General features: G+C 41.3%; 2 protein-coding genes across 11 annotated transcripts in view; one reads left to right on the top strand and one right to left on the bottom strand.

Annotated features, from left to right (window-relative positions):
• Nucleotides 1-12,164, bottom strand: part of marchf5 (membrane-associated ring finger (C3HC4) 5) — a 38,799-nt gene extending 26,635 nt beyond the window's left edge. The window contains exon 1 of one of the 3 annotated variants that reach the window (XM_048269311.1): nt 11,748-12,164. Coding sequence is in view for 2 of the 3 variants with exons in the window: in XM_048269314.1 (XP_048125271.1) it covers nt 11,748-11,791 (44 nt within the window). In the remaining variant the exon portion in view is untranslated. The remainder of the gene's footprint in view (nt 1-11,747) is intronic. The other 2 variants (XM_048269314.1, XM_048269312.1) reach the window with 2 other exon arrangements.
• A 74-nt stretch (nt 12,165-12,238) lies between these two features.
• cpeb3 (cytoplasmic polyadenylation element binding protein 3) overlaps nt 12,239-17,853 on the top strand; it is a 38,154-nt gene continuing 32,539 nt past the window's right edge. For all 8 annotated transcript variants that reach the window (XM_048269307.1, XM_048269303.1, XM_048269308.1 and 5 more), the window contains exons 1-2: nt 12,239-12,413; nt 14,900-15,759. In XM_048269307.1, the coding sequence (XP_048125264.1) occupies nt 12,374-12,413; nt 14,900-15,759 (900 nt within the window). In that variant the 5' untranslated portion in view covers nt 12,239-12,373. The remainder of the gene's footprint in view (nt 12,414-14,899; nt 15,760-17,853) is intronic.

Consider the following 17,853-nt stretch of genomic DNA (forward strand, 5'->3'; position numbering starts at 1 on the left):
TCAATATGGACTGCATGGTAGTGCAAGGCAAGTATAACTGTATAATTATAGGCTGTTTATCTTATTGACTCCGACACAGCTGTAGCCTATAATTATTTGTTATTCTTATCATATTGGTCATTTCTTATACATATTTAGTCGGCTCTTCCACTTGACAGAACAACTCTGTATCGGTTAAGGATGTCACGCATGAAACAATGCTGCAGAAACACGAAAATACGACTGAGTTTAGTAGGCTATAATTTGCAGTTCCTGTTTATCTATTTCACGATGGGTAATAATTTAAAGGAATCGTGTTGCAGTCTTGTAAATAGTGACCCTGCAAGATCCCTAGTCATTGCAAAATCATAGTCTGTGACTTAAAACTCTACTACTTGTCTTTAGATGTGAGAGGGTCTGAGACTGTAGTCTTTCAAAAATCTTTTCCAAATCTTTGCAAATCTTTCCAAAGTCTTGTCAGTGTAAGGAAGGCTTGAGGTGAAAGTGCTGTGGAGAAATTGCAGGATTGTTTGGCTCTGCCAACCACCTAACCACACCCAGTTTACCTGCTGGGAAATCCTGTAGCTCCGGAGCAGGGGCTCAGACCAGGATAAATTGTTTGCTCGCCCTCAGTTCACTCTTTTGTTCATCTCAACCCAGCGCTCCAGTGTGTCCTGCTCTGTGTTAGTCTTTGAGTTAATGTAAGTCATCACTTTAATGACCCTCACTATGACTTTTGTGATGTTTATCAGTTTGTAGAGTGGCTCTGCCATCATGTGTAAAGTTAAGGTCTTTGTTTGTTGGTTTGGTGTGTTGGAGTCCCATGTGAGAGATGATTAGGTGATGTTGGTTGACTTGGGATGTCAAGTATTGTTTAGTTGTACCTTATATAGCCATATGATTTCAGTTTATTGTTCAAATGTCAATTGGTTTGTTTGTGTTGTACTGATTTACCCCATTTCACTGATTACTCCATTTTCTGTTTGTTTCCTCTTTGATGCAGCACACATACAAGTAAAGAACAAAAGAACAGAAGAATTGAAACTCAAATAAAGTTCACTTGTGTTGCACCGAAACCTGCCATCTCTGTGTCATCACTCCATACCATTGAGCCTTCTGACCAAGGCTCTGCCTGCTCGCCACACACTCACTCTACCTCGACCCACATCGCCCCCTACAGTTCCTTCAGTTGGGTTGTGGAGGTTAGCATACTAGAATAGAATACTGTTAAGAATACTGTTGGGTTGTGGAGGTTAGCACACTATAACGTTACAGCTACTTGTCAGGACTTGTAGTGCAAGGCAAATATAACTGCTATAGGCTGTTCATCTTATCTTATTGACTCCAACACAGCTTATTTCGTCCCCAATACCTGTTTTATTCGTCCCGATCAGGAGGGATAAATGAAACATTGTGCACATTCCACTTTTGCTTATAATAATTAAATAATTCCTGAACGCAGGACTGGACTGGCCATCTGGCATCCTTTTTCCTTTTTTTTTTATTGGCCGAGCCAGTCTTTATAAAGTTCATTTTCCATAGTAGCACGTGACAACAAAATCATATGCCTGCGTTCTGTTCCCAGAGCTTTCTCTGTCTATGATCTGCAGCGTTTCTCAAATTATGAGCCTCCTCGACAAGTAGATTGCTGGTCTACGGAGCCATGAATTTAAATTACGCCCCACTTCTGTCTGTTAATTTGCGGCACAATTGAATGATATTATAGAACCGCGGACCAAAAGGTTTCCCCGATCAGGAAATACTCCTTAATTTGAAACTTTTTGTAGGCCTAACAGAGGTAGCCTAAATATCGTGCCTATGGCGATGTCCGCTTAAAAGAAAAAAAAAAAAAAACATTTCACTTGTCTCTCTGGATTGAACGCAGAATGTGGGCTGTTGCGCAAATAGATGAATGAGGGAGGGAGATTCCGTTAACAAAAACCTAAAGTTTTGCTAACATTTTCTCCATTATTATTGTAAAATATGTCTCCATGCAGGGCAGGGCTGGTTCTAACCTAGGCTAGGCTACTATATTTGGGTGGGCTGGTAGAAATTTTGGGTGGGCAACATAGCAAAGCTGTCAAATTGGATCAAAACTAACATAAACACAAAACAATAAGTACTACCTAGCTTGAGTTACTGCAGCCAACAGCCAGGGATAGGCATGTCTGATGTATTTACAAATTTGTATTTTATTTAGTTGGAAAAAAATGGCATCGTATTTTTTGTATCAAAATACTTTATAGGTTTGCAGTTTAAAAATACTGCCAAATACTTTTGGTAAAACCAATAACCTACTTTTGGTGATGTGATTATAAAAGTGAAAAACAATGAATGTAGCACTGGTGCTGACTTGTAATTTGCCCACACTTGTTGTGATCATAATATTGAGATTTAGGAAGATGAAATTGCTCACATACACAATACACTCCTTCATACCACCCTCAAGTTTCTTGAGAACTTCAAAGAAAATAAACAAATAGACAAAAAAGCAGGTCAAATTATTTTAACAGCTACAAAAATAGATGCACATAGATATAAGTTATTGTGGGGGGGAAAATGTATTGGATGAGTATATTTGTATATCTTCATTTAATAGAATAGAATAAAATGGATTATATTTTAATGTCCCCATGATGGAATTTGTTTTAGCACAGCATAGCCCAGGGACAGACAACTTAGATAATTAACTTTAATATGTTTGTATTATTTTATTCAAATACAAAGACATTTTATGTGAGAGTAAGGTATTTGTGTTTTTTTTTTCTTTCAATTTATGAGTATGGTGTTTGAGTCTGGTTTCCCTAATGTATTTGTGCTAATTTCACATCTTGAGCCCGTTTCTGTTTATCTGGTTGTTTTGCCTCATGCCACCCTTGAATTAATCAGTGCCTCACCAGTGCCACCCTTGTTAAAAATGTCTAGAATCGCCACTGCACCTCTGCCATCCAGGGCTCACCCTATTCACACAAAAATGTTAAATATGAAAATACACAGTCCCAGTTCCTTCCCTTATTCTGTCTGCTGGGGCATGACTTTGGCTGGTAGCTGGCTTGTCTTGACAGAGGAGCTGGGCCACACTGGGTAGATATGATGGTAGCCACTCTCTCTGTGTGTATAGCACTCTGGCAGTGATTCAACAGAGCATGCACTCCCTTGTTATAATTAATCTCTTTCATGCAGAAAGTACATTTGGCATGTCCCTTTTTTTCAATTTTTTTGAAAAAGTCTGACATTTTGAATTTGTGTTTGGCTGTCTTGACCTCAATCTCCGTTTCAACCTGTAACCAAGACCAGTTCCAATTTGTTTTACAACCCTCATCCACTTTCTTAACTGTTAGTGCCTCACTCTCATCAAATTCTCTCATTCTGTAAATGAAAATTGCATATTAGCCATAGTGTTACCCTAGACCTGACAGTATCATAACAGAGTGCAAAATAGTTCACTTCACTTTGCCCCCTTTCTCATTGCGCCCCAAAATAACATTATTCTGCACGAAAATGTACAGTTAAAATGTATCAACAGTAGTGCGGTCTGTCTGTTAGGATAAGCCCACACATCAGTTTCTCGCCCTTATGTGGTAGGTGTCATTGAAAATAAGTCAGTTCGTCACTTGTCACTTCGGGTTGCATTTACGAAAAAGCCTAGACCAGCGGCTCATAAGGCTACTAGACGTCAACAAGCTGCTAGCCTAAACAAGTACGTTACCATTAGGCTACACGTTGGAAAGGGGGTAGAGTTGGATATAACGTTAGGCTGCTACTAAAATATTAAAGGACAAAATACTGCTAGTCTGTCCGGAACTGAACTAAACTGACTGACGCAACAAACAAGGTTAAAAAAAAAATCCAACTGTATTTTTGCTAGTCATGTAAAATGTAGCGCTAGTGTGCTACTTAAGCAATATAGCACGAGTGAGAGTGGGGTCCCACGATCCCACGATATAGTGCTATATTGATTTTTGCGTGCGCAGCTTTTTGATTTATAGTGTTGTCTTACACTTCCTATGTTTCATGGACTGTAACGGTAGGCTGTGTTTATGTAGTCATTTTAATACAGAATTAACTTTGATGAAATTATAATCAGACACTTCAACCCCCCCGCCCCCAAAGAAAAACTCGTCGGATCTGCACGATTCACACAAGTCCCCCAGACAGCCGTGAAAAAGGCGGCATCCGCCAAAAGGCGCGCTGTTTGCATCCCTGTAGAATACTGTTGGGTTGTGGAGGTTAGCACACTAGAATAGGGTATTGTTAGAATACTATTAGGTTGTGGAGGTTAGCACACTATAACGTTACAGCACAGGGTAATCCTAATTTTATGCATCAAATTTATTCCAATCAAACTCAAAAGTTTTGAACAACACAAAGTGAAGGTTTTATCCAGATCAAAACCAAGAATAGATTATGTGATCTAATCCAAATTTCAGGATCCTTGTTTCCCTTTGAACAAGCCATTTTCAAGATTTGATCCAATCCGATAGCCGAAATCCGGTAACTGAAATCCGATAACGTTTCTTTTGAACAATTGGGGCAAAACAATAAAAGCATATGTAAAACGAAAAAGCTATGCTACCTCATGTTTGTTTTGCTCAGACACCGTAAATCACCGCTTGCGGTTATATTTATTATTATTTATCTGCCATTGGAGTCTATGGTAGCCTATAGAACGCCTGGCTAAAAAGTGCAGATTTTTTGGCAGAAAGTTTCGGAACACTCCACTGACCACTCACGCTCATACGGATCTCTAAACCCAGCCGTCTAGCGCCACCAACAGGTCAAAGTTTGGCCGAAAGTTGAAAAGCTGGGTTGAAAGGTATTCGCAAGTCATTATTATTATGAAATTTAGCGCCCTGATTCAGGACCGTCCCATGATCACTCACCAATTTACAGAACTCTATGCCGAACACTCCAGCGCCACCAATGGGTCGAATTTGGACTCACATTCACGCATGTAACAATTGAACGGTGTGTTTGATTTTCACAAATCAAGCACCGTTGGAATCCCTGGACTGACCTGAGTTGAATGACCCCTACTACGTCACTTTCCGCCATACTGGATTTAGTCCAAACTCTACGAAAAGTTTCAGTGGTTACAAATTTCATCCGATTTTCACGAGACTTGGCGGAGATGATCATCAGACCGAGCCGCACAAAAGATACTTGTCAGATTTTTCAAGTTTATTTGCCCGGGACAGCAAATCAAATATGGTGATGAAGCTGCCAAACAGGAAGTGGACTAACATCTAGGTGATGCTTTGAGTTAACATAACAAAACTCGATACCATAAGTCAGGACTCTGTCCCAATCACTCACAGCAATTTTTATGCATATACATTGAATGCACTAGCGCCACCACCAGTTCAATGCTGCACATGCATTCATGCGCATGATCCTTGACTCTTTTGTCTGTTTTTCACAATTGAGGTAGCGTCTGAATCCTTGGACCATCCCGAGTTCATCGACCCCTATCCCGTCACTTTCCGCCATATTGGACCTCCGCCATATTGGATTTGGTCCAAACTCTACGGAAAGTTTTAGCGGTTACAAATCTCATCTTCAGACCGAGCCGTAAACGATCCTTGTCAGATTTTTGTATTTAAAATTTATTTGCCCGTGACAGCCAATCACACATGGCGACGATGCCGCCTAACAGGAAGTGGGCTAACATCTCGGCTAAGCTTTAATGTATGAAGTCCAAACTTGGTACAGGGACTTGGTATCTGATTGTGAGGACACACTAGGAAAATGGCATCATTTGGCCTCTATAGGGGGCGCTGCAATACAGGAAGCGGGCTCGTATCTCAGCAACTCTTCGTTTGTATGAAGTCCAAACTTGGTACAGGGACATAGTAGCTGATTGTGAGGACATGCAAGGAAAGTGGTCTTATTTGGCCTCTAGGGGTGCTGTAATAAAGAAAGTGAGCTCACATCTCAGCAACACTTTGGTGTATGAAGTCCAAACTTGGTAAAGGTACATGGTAGCTGATTGTGAGAACGCACAAGGACATTGGTGTAATTTGGCCTCTTGCTGTGAGTGCTTGCTCATGCCATGGCAACGCCATTCCTGCTATAGCGCACTGCTAGGCCCCCGCATTGCTGCTTGCAGCTATATTATTATATAGGTATTATAATATTATGATATCAAATTATGTTTTTGCTCAGAATGAACCTAAATGGAAATCAGTCCCCCTCAGTCCCTGACCTTTAGTGCCAAATTATGTTTTGCCATTCACAATTTAGGCTACTCACTCACTCAGAAAGTGGTGAACACGAGTGAACAAGCAACAAGTTAATTTCTTGAGGACACAAACTCCTGCTGGCCTCAGCTTGTTGGTTCATCTACCAGCAAATGACTGAAATCTATCACCCAATGAAACTGGACGATTTAACTGGAATCTAAGCAATTACATCTCATGCACAAAGCTTCATATGTGATGTGCTTTGACATCAAATGTCTAATCTAGTAGCCTACTCTGAGTAGGGTTTGTTTGAAAATAGTAGGCTACTTTTACTTATTGTGATTGAGTAGAATTTCAGTCATGTAACTGTACTTTTACTTGTGTAGATTGATTTACACCATATATGAAAAGAAAGGAAAAAGAAAAACGCAACCGCCAACAGCTTGACGCCGACTAGATATTCTAGTTTGATGTCGACCAAATTGGGATAGTCATAGATGCTGGGAAAGTGGATGCATGACAATTTTGAGAACCCGTGTTGAATTACCACGTGTATTAATGGATTGACATCGACAGCAGTATTTACAATCAAAGGTTATAAACTAGCGACACACACAAATAGACTTTACACGTTAAACGTTAAGCTACGCATGAGCATGCCCTTATTATCTGACCTGACAATCATCAAAAAATTCGATGAGACAAAGTCTTGCGGATGTAAATGACGTAGACTAACAGTGAGGTTGTTTATGGACTGACTATGGGTCTGATTATGGACTTTTTCGACTTGGTGGTCAAACTTACCACTTCGCTGTAGGCTGTACAGATAGTTGACACATAGTTGCATGCACTGTGCAATCTGCTGCCAATGGTGAAGGCCCCTCAAGGGGTCACTGGCGCTGATGGTGATGGGTGAAACCATTGTGAGGGGGCGGGGGATTCTAAATCGGCGATTTCTGTTTGAGAGGAGTTTGGTGCGGGTTTCACAGCTTCTCACAGTCCAACATGTAAGAACATAAAATATACTTAACAAAATATTATCTGATTTATAAATGGGGTGGCAACAGGGGTGGCAAGACTGTGTCCCAGGGGTGGCAGTTGCTACCCTTTGCCACCCCGTAGATCCGCGCATGAGGCGCATTGGTGCGAACGACGGTACAGATCCACTTGTACTTCACTTCATTTTGTCGTGTCGCATTCCACTCTAGTCCTATGGGTGACGTCAAGCGACTTTAACGCGCCCGCAAAGCATTCCGGGAAGGCAGCGCTGCATTTGAAATAATGTCGCGCGTCAAAAAGCTGGCCGATGCCCAGCTTTATGCAAATTAATCAGTTGAACGCAAGACGACTCCAATGAAAGGACGAGGTTGTAGGTCCTTTGTTCTACCACAACGGTGCCTGTGAAACTTTGGTTCCGCTTACAAGACAAATAATGTTTTAACGATCTCTTCCACGACCACCTAGTAGTCCATAAAACAAACGAAACTTGGATTTGGATGAATATATTGACTGTTGGTGTTTCTGGTGAGGATGTGAGATTGCATTGAGTTGTTTAAATAAAACGAGATTTCGAAATGGCTTGCATAATTTGTTTAGGCTATTAATGTGTTGTATACTGTTAAGTACATGCCTAAAATTGTGGTCCATTTCTGGAAAAACACTTAAGATCCGTTAAAACAAACTGAATATGAGCTGGTAACTGACATTTTAAACGAAACGCCCACACACGACTGAACGAGGGGAGGCAGCGCGACCCCATGCGTATGACGTGTCGTGCAAGTGGATCGGTACCGTTTGTCTACAAAATACACCGCAACATCGAGAAACATTATTGGTGCAAACCATAGAGTCACGTTGCGAATGCAGCATAAAAACTACACACTCCCATCAACGTTAGCAGTTTCGCGTTGTGACTCGCTAGTAGTTGCTTCTATCAAATCCAAAAGCGCGCAGAAAACACGGAAAGTTAGACTAGCCAGCCAAAATGCAGAGATTGAAGAAATTAGTGCTTCTATCCACCGAATTCATCGGATATAGGAGGAACAGGATGATATTCTGAGAATGCAGTGAGAGAAGGAAAGGTAACCTAACATGCCTTTTAGCCCAGTTGGACGTATTGGCTGCAATAATAGTATAGCTGTAGCTAACAGGCACAAAAGTAGCCTCCCGTAACTCACATACACACAAGTGCAAAACGAAAGTAGGCCTAACGTTTGCCTACTGCCCCCATCAATGCAGATATTTCAAATAAAAAATAAAAGGATAAAAAAATATACATCCTTAATAGCCTATGTTGGGTTTTGTGGAAGAGAAAATGGACTGTTTTAGGCAGTATGCAGTCAGATAAGTCACCTTGGGCATATTTGGATTAGCTACAGATGGATTCACAAATAAATAAATTAGCCTACATTTGGCAGGATACTTGATATACAGGCTAAATGCAAATATGGCAATGTATTATATTATTTTACATTAACAAAATGTAGGAAAATAGAACAGACTGAAAATAAAGTAGGCACTGATCTTTAAAATTTCCTGTAGCCTAAATGTTGTTAGTCATTCTTAATATTCGCAATTGATGCACTGGCATGTTTAACTGTTAGCTGGAGTGTAATGTTAGATTATGTGTAAGTTAAGTACAGAACTGACTGTGCGCCCAAATTTTTGTCTGTGCTCCTACATTTTTTAACTTGGGCGCACAAGTGCTCCTGGAAAAATTTTTTTAGTGTAGAGCCCAACTTTAAATATTAAGGTGTGAATTAATGAACTTATTCACCACAATTTTCCCTTTCACACAATTGTTAAGCTGTTGGAGCGTTCCTGAGTATCTGACTAGAAACTAGGCTACATTTCTAACTCCAGGGACATGATTGAATAGACAATCTTATTTTATGACAAAAACCCATTACATTCATTTCTGTCACAGATCGCATTACAGAAGATTTAATATACTACGTCTTTATGCATCCCATAGAGAACACTGCACCAAAGAAGTTTGCTGAATTATTTGTTGTGTATTGTGCTTAAGCTCTATTAAGTCTCAAAAAATGTCCATGCAACTCAAACTGGATTGTCATCTCTTTGAGGAAATGTTGAAACTCAAAACTCAAATTTGAACAATATGGTTCATTTCAGAAGCAAGAAATAAAATGCCACATAAAACGCAAACAGAAGGGAGCATCTGAAACAAAAGAAAGACACGCACACACACACAAACACACAGTAAGGAGCACATGGCAGACAAGAAAACGTGTGAAACGTAGAGGCTGTGTCAGACAGCTAAAGGTCAGACAGGATTTAAGTCTAGCTGGCTCTCAGCTGCCCGTTGAAGACTGCATTGCAGGGGAGCCAGCTGCAAGTGGCAGGCTGCGATAAGGGCATCATGGCACTGTGTGCTCAGCACTGATACCAACAACACTGTCGCCTAATATTAGCGTTAGGCAACATAACGACGTCTTCATGTTTAAAACGGGGTAACAGGTTTCAGCAAGGGACAACAACCTGAAAATACAGCATGATACCAGCAGGCGGCACAGCCAAGATTTGCCCTTAAATCGGCTAGCCTAATTAGGCTAATAAACAGACAAAGCACACTCATGTATCTGTGCGAGACATGTATAAATCATGATAGTAGTGCATGTGTTTCAATGAAATTACATGCCTCCAATTGGTAGTACATGGGTAGCCTGTTCCATAACATTTACTTTTATTCATTTAGCAGACGCTTTTATCGCAAGTGACTAATAGCATTCCAGCTACAGTGCAGAGGACGCCTTAGGTAGGAATTACTACTGCATCAATCAACTATTGGGCTACTAGAGGATGCGACTGCAGATATTATAAGTACTAGTCAAAGTGTGGTAGAAGGAGAAAGTGCTAGATGGAGGAGGAGGTAGAGGAGGGAAGTGCATGATAGGTTGTTAGAAAGGTTAGGAGAGGAGGTATTCACGAAAGAGCTTTTTGAAGATAGAGGGGGACACGGCCTACTCTGGTGACAAGTGGCTGGTCATTCCACCATCAAGGGACTACAAATGAATTTAGTCTGGATTGCTGCGTATGTACAGGTAGCAGTGGCAGACGACGCTCCTTGGGGGAGCGCAGCAGCCAAGGGATAGCCTAACATATGTCCTAAGAGCACCTATGTAGATGGGAGCAGACCCAGCCTTCATTTTGTAAGCAAGCAAAGGTGACTTGAATTTGATGCGGCTAAGGGTTGTCAGTGGGGGATCAAAGAACAGCAGGGTAATGTTTGCCCTTTTCGGTTGGTAGAAAAGCAATCTGTAGCAGTTTCACCAAAAAAGTTGGAAGGCTCGTGAGGGCATTGCAGCAGTTAAGGCGAGAGATAACCATGGTCTGTAATAGGAGCTGGGTGGCGTGTTGGGTTAGGTACGGCTTGATTTTAGCCAAGTATCAATAAAACTGGTAAATAGCACTGTTGCCATTCAGGACACACATTGAAGACTGTACATCTTGCAAAAAATGGAAAGGCAAGAAAGCATTCTTAGTGAAACACACAAGCATGCACAGACAGGGTTGGGGAAAGGGGTCAAGGGGACACCGCAGTGCAGGCCAGAGGCAGGCCACAAGGAAAAAAGGGTTTCACAGTCATAATGAATGTTGTCAATTTCATGCCAAAATGGCTGCTGTGAAGGGCCCATTGATTATACTGAATGCACAATAAACGAATATGCAACAGGATCCAATTAAAGCGTATGCATTTATTACAACCAAGACGCTCTTTTGACACTTCCACCCAAAGGTGTACTTTGGCTTGCGTGGGAGTAGAAAACGAAAGTATTTAAGTGCTGTACAGCAAGTCATTTTTAGCCTGGGAAAACCCAAATTTGGTATGAGTATTCCCAGGCAAGTCCAAGTCATTTTTACAATGCGCACACATTAATGTTGTATGTCTCCATTTGAATTACGTTAGTCTGAGACAAAGTATGGGTTTGGCTGACTAACCTTGTACAAAAATATCCTAGATAACGAGGATGAAGTGACTAACTTGGGTTGCTAGCAGCGTTGCCAGTTGGTAAGCAGTTGATTTGAATTACGGTCATCTAAGGTTGAATAACGGTACATTCAGGTTTGCTGCTTTGTATGGCCCAATTCTCCCTTAAAGAACTTAAAATTATTCGTATGGCTTACACTCCACAGTAGAGTTTTACTCAGGGCCCAAATAACTGTGACAAAGCTAGCACATAGGGAAAAGTTAGATAGGTAGCCAAGTCCCATGTCGATGACATCAAGGCATTTTGCCTACTGTAACGCAGGCTATCGCTAACATATCCTAGCCAGTAGCCAGCTAGGTTAGCTAAGTTAGCAGTTAGGTGATAACACCGAAAGTATGTGGACAATCTAGCATAGAATGCAACTGAGTGAGAAGAAAACAAATAGTTATTCACGGACAAATTATCCTAACGTTGAGCATTTTGACATAACAGACAAGTAATGGCTTCTGGCTAGATTTAGATCTGGCTATGCTATGTGGCAAGCTTGTTAGCAATTTGGTACTGTAATATGCTAGGACCGAATGTGAAGCTAGGAATGACATTAGCTTCTAATTGAAATCAGAAAGTCACTCACCTGTCCACGATCTGTTGCATTACGACGGCATTCTCATCTGCCATATCGGTGTATGCTAACGTTAAATCCTTTCTGGGCACAACGACTGAAATGCTCTAGGTTCAGAGCTGACGTTTGCTTTGTAGGCCTCAGTGAGATACGACTGACAGCTAGCTAACGTTACCTAGCCAGCTAGCTAGGATAGCTAATGTTAATGCGCTAAACTACGTTAGGTGCTAACGGTGACGCGAAAATGTACAGCTAACGAGAACTAACTAGGAAACCACGACTCCCGTAACACCAGGTTATCTACGACAAAACATGATATTTGTAACGGGATTTAACGCAGGTTCTTCGTCCACAATCTTGTTCAGATAACCGATACTTTGTTTGTTTGGTCTGACCGCTTGACTCCATTGACTGTTCCTCTATGAGGTAACGTTGGGGACCAAGGCAATGCGCACTGCGTCACCAATAATAATAGAGCGTGCGAGGCTGGAGGACGACACATCAACTAGGACTCTGGGATATGTAGTCACAGTTCAGATTTTTCTCCTTCGTGTAGCCAAAAATATCAAATTAATGTTCTAAGTCGAGCAGACTGTCCTTACCAGGAGGCACTAAGCCTACTTGGGTTGACAACCAACATGAAGATACACATATGGCTTCAGAATACATCATACTGCGGTAAGATTTTTAAGAGAACTCTGCCTCAGAATCTCCAATTCGTGGTATAGCTGTACTCTATATAACCTATAGGCGTGAACGATTCCATTAATTACATGCAAAGAATTATATGAACTCCGCAAGGGATATTTGTTTGATAGTTTCATTTTCAAAGAAAATATAACCAGACGTACGAGTCAGGAACAGTAAATAGAAGACGTCTTTCAAAAATAAACGTTCTGTTTGTAGCATCTGGTTAAATTTTGTCCACGTCAACCAGGCTAACCTAAGAGGTCTGGCATGCATTACAGTGTTATTATTACTTAGGTAAACATGGCGTTATACCATGTATACTAAGCCAGCTATAACTATTTTAACAGTTTGACACAGTTATTCAAGCATTTAAATTAAGATAGGGGAGCATGTGATTTTTCTTTTTCTTGTCCCCCCCACCCCACCCCATTGTGTTTCTTTTTTCATTTTATTTCTTGTTTTTGTTCATTTAGATAGAACTGTGTTGTTAATAAATGTCTATGTAACTGCTGTAATAAAAGTGACATTAAAAACTACAATCCCCATTAGCCTGTTCTGTATCGTCCATGCGCCGCAGTCAATCAGCTGTTGAGGCAACTGCTGACTCTACCTCGGCAGAAGGGTAGCTCATTTGTCATATCAATACCCAGACGAGGCAAACAGAAATAGCCTTATTTACAGAATCCCAAAAGGTGAACGATAAAGGTAATGACTATTTCATTTAGCGATAAAATGGAACAAGAAATGCATGCGTGACAGAATGTTTCTAACCATTGGTGCAGCGTCGGATTAGGGAAGTGGATGCGAACATTTTTCTCGAAATGGCCAGGTAGCCTATATGGATGTGTTTCTGACTAGGATGTGTTTGGAAACAGGCGTTAAACTATACATGCACGTGTATTTTAGTCTTTCTGTGTAATAATTAGCCTCTTATCTTTGTAACTGTCTCTGTGTATTGATTACTTTGATGACCTTGAATAGGCAGCTCCTTTGCAGCAACCAGAAAACAGGGATTAACTGTGGATGGACTACCATGCAGCCAGTTTTACAGCGGTGCAATATTAGTTTCATTCGAGGATAATGATGCTCCGATTAGCCAAATCACAAAATTAGGTTATGGCAAGCATTGCTCAGCAAAATTGATAGTCGCATTCATGGTAACCCAGGTCGAAGTAATAATAGTCTGGTCGATGTTGAATAGGCTATGTTATGACCTTGCAGATTATGTTTATACACAGATAATCAGGGGGTAATATCACTTAGCCGTTTGGTCTTAAAAGTTGCTGCAATTGCACACATTGGTGTGAAATTGAAAATAATTGCCTGTCATTGACACAATGACGTTTCAAGGACTGTTTTGCAGATGGTTATGCATATACTCCAGATAGCCTAAACTGAGTAGCCCAGCTATTCAACGAATAACCACAATGGCCGATTTCAGAGTTAAATGGCAAGTTGGCACTAACCCTGTGTCATAGCTCGCAGAAACTTTGCGTTTCAGAGAAAACTAACCAGGAAGTCAATCTGTGATAAAGACAGTTAAGACTGTTAGCCTACCATATTCTTACTGACATGTTTTCTGCAGCATTCCAGCTATGCCATGGGTGTAACCCAAGAACTTGTAATAAATATAACCCAGTTGCTCAGACGCATGCGAACATAGTTGTTTATATTCAGAAAACACAGTTCATCATGCAGACTTTTCCTCTGCATCCAACATCCAGAAATGACTATTTGAAATTATGATAGCCTTGGATGATGTGTTTTCTATGACATGCGTTGACGCTGCTCTCATAGCCGAATTCTCGCTCGATCTATTTCTCCAGATGACAAACTAATATTGCGGAAGTCAGGCTATGCCAGTAGTGTTGTTGGCAACTAATACTTTTTCGATGTTGCATGGTCATTTTATTGCCCTTTGCGTGCCTGATGTTCCACAGTAGGTTATCCCTGGTAGATAGTCTATGCGTCTGACTGAAATGTTGAAGGCTTTAATGCGTCAGTAGTAGGGAAAGGTAAGGTGCTATGTCTCTTTAACCTTGCTGAAGGACGCAGCTGTATTTATTGACGTATGCAAATTAATTTAGGGCGGTCCTAAAAAAAAGCAGGAACAAGAATCGGTTTCACATTGCAGTCTGAAGTTCCGGTGAAAGGGAAAAGAGACGTGGCGAAAAATTGGTGAATATCGGCGTCCTCCAAGTTTGTCCTCTGTAAACGTCTTTGGAGAAAGCTGGCGTTGAATAGAACAAAGCCACCGAATCTGTTCTTGAGCCGTGATATTTAAACCTAATGTGCTCACACCGGCAATTTTTGCTAAATGGGTGATTACGGTTTCGCCCTGCAGTCTGCTTTCACCAGCTATACCAGAAATAACAACATCCCGGCGTTTTCTCCGAGCAAGCACTATAGCAGCACGACGAGTGTAGTTTATGACATCCTCAATAATAATTCGTCTTTGTTTTTCCCCGTTGCAGCTCAGCAAACCATGCAGGATGATTTACTGATGGACAAAAGCAAAGCTCAGCCCCACCAGCAAGACCCAACAAACGTAGACCCTCCTTCTACCCCGACCCCCTCATCGGAAACCCCAACCTCGGAGGAGAGTCCATCGAGTGTGACTAACCAAGCACCCTGCGCTCAAAACAACAAAGAGAAAGTACCGATGGAGTCGCCGATCCTGCCGGGGTTGAGCTTTCATCAGCCGCAGGAGACCGGTGGCACCTCCTTGTCCCCATCATTTGGTAGCACTTGGTCTACTGGAACCACGAACACCGTAGACGATAGTTTTTTTCAAGGAATACCATCAGTTAATGGGACTATGCTTTTTCAAAATTTCCCACACCATGTCAACCCGGTTTTCGGAGGGAATTTTTCACCACAGATTGGATTGGCACAGTCACCGCACCAACAGCAGCAAGCACAGCAACAGCAGCCCCAGCAGAGGAGGTCTCCTGTTAGTCCCAGCCATGCCTCTTTCCCCCAGAGAAACGCATACAGTCACCAGACCGTCATGAACAGCAAGGCTTCGTCGTCTTCTGCGTCGTCGTCAGCATGGAATAACCACCAGAACGCACCGTGGAGCACAGGCTCCAATCCCTGGAGCGGGCTCCAGGCAGGCAGGGACCCACGGAGAGCGGTGGGAGTCGGTGTTGGGGTGGGGGTCGGTGTCGGGGTGCCGTCTCCCCTCAATCCTATCTCCCCGATGAAAAAGCCCTATCCGAGCAACGTCATTGCACCTCCGAAATTTCCCCGTCCTGGTCCCCTGACCCCTAAGTCTTGGATGGAAGACAACGCCTTTAGGACAGACAACAGCAACAATATGCTACCTTTTCAGGTAAGCAATGTTTGTTTCTTTTTAACGAATTTTGACAATTTAGTTGGGCTATTTCAATGTAGGCCTATAGCATGTGGTCAACATTCACCCACATTCTCATAATGTTAAGTATTGTAGCCATACTATCTAAAATAATATTTTATTATGTCGCCACGTATATGACTGCAGCTTCTGGGCACTGATCAAGTAGCGTTTCGAGTCTGTCTACGACTCATAGCAAATTTATTGGGAAAGCAAACTTTGGTGTCTAAGCGCGTAGCCTATTTTCATCGAATGATCTGGGTCCCCTTTCGACCCCATACAAAGGGAACATTTTGTCTTGCCTGCCGCGGTTACTTTCGACAAAATAACTATTGCAGGAAATGACCTTCAAATATCCAGAACTCTGCTGTTTCCTATAGTGTCCAAGGGTTTATTGGCCAAACATCTTAGTCTCCAGTCAAAACCTAAATGATGTGCTTATGACTATTGATACTAGCCTCTACAAATTCGCCTGCCGTTTTTTAAACTGTGATTGTGTTGTCCAAACCGCAATGATATGACCGAGGCCTTTCCCTGTTGCAAGTTTATGCCATGTCGGCTATGCTTGAGCTCAGAGGTGAATGGACTTTCTTGCCATAATAGCCTACAGTCCAATTGCAGCCTAACCTTATTGGCTACTTATTGGTCTAGTGTAACGTTTATGTGGCCTATTTTGTCGTTTGTAAATGTGCGTGCGTTAGCCATTTTATTTTATATATATATATATATATATATATATATATATATATATATATATATATATATAATCATTTTTATGTTACTTTGGACGGTAGGCCTATATGGAATAGGCTGACTACACCACGAACGGGTTAATTTTATTCCTCATCAGTATTCTGCCAGCTCATTCAGGCACGTTTAAAGGGAAAAGTATTTGCCTGTGATTGGCTCACTACAGACAAGTGGGCGGGTCTTTACCATATCCAGCTGGTCTTATAGGTGATTTTAACACCGGTTGTCAATAATGGAACTTTGTAATGAAATGTTGTCAGTGTTGAGCTACACTCTCTCTCTCTCTCTCTCTCTCTTTTTTTTTTTTAACATAGCTGTAGGCAGTTTCATGCCAACAGGCTTCAACTCCAATGTGCAATACAGAATGAATATGTTCATATGTTGCTATAAAAATGCTTCACAGACTAGGATTCATATTTGACATTTAATTTTTTATTCAAATATGTGAAAAGAATGTAAAATGATATGGCTGTTAACAAAATAGTGGCTGGAAATATAAACAGCCTAATCACTACCCTGGGGGCATCATTGGGAATCCAAATCAGTACAGCCTGAAAGTTCTCCCAAAGATGTCCTATGACACAGTTGGTGCCAACAGGCTCACGCTGGTGGGTCGATGTAGGGCCAGCACTGCAGCAGTGTAAAAATGATGAGTCATAGAGACAGTTTACAAGTGGCAGCTTCTGTCCTGGTGCAGTTTATGGCAAAGACATGCTAGTGTGTGCTAGCATTTAAGCCTCAGAATCAGAAATATAGCCTAATCTTCTGTACTAATCTATACTAATCTACCCTGACAAATCTGGATCATGGATAAAATGATGGATAAAATGATGGCCTAAACAATGATGGCCTAAACAATGTGCTATTGAAGTTGATTTGCCAATTAAGTAATAATGCGCTGGGAGTATTCTGGTCTGAATAGATGGAATTTTCGCTAGTCAGGGTAGTTACTTGACAATGGGAGCTAAATTGCATAGTAGCACTTAAACAAGCTCGGGCAATACTCTGGGTTTCCAGATTGAGGCAGATCTAACCACAGCAGTCAAACTGTTTTTTTTGTGTGTGTGAAAATAAGTATTAGTGAAAAAGATAATGAAGTATACATTTTGCTATTCTAATTAAAAACTTTGAGAGGCAATGGTTGACTTTACCACTCGTCTTGCCCACCTCACATTTTGCTGGTGGTGTCCATCCAAACTAAAGTAATTAAAATTATTGCAATTCTGTGCCAGTACATTTTCATGAAAAGTTACCAGTACAACATTGGATTGCAGAAAGAGAGGACGATGGAATGGAGAATGAAAGATGTGGTTAGGGACATTG

This window comes from Alosa alosa, chromosome 18, assembly GCF_017589495.1.
Source record: "Alosa alosa isolate M-15738 ecotype Scorff River chromosome 18, AALO_Geno_1.1, whole genome shotgun sequence".
NCBI classification, from domain to species: domain Eukaryota; kingdom Metazoa; phylum Chordata; class Actinopteri; order Clupeiformes; family Clupeidae; genus Alosa; species Alosa alosa.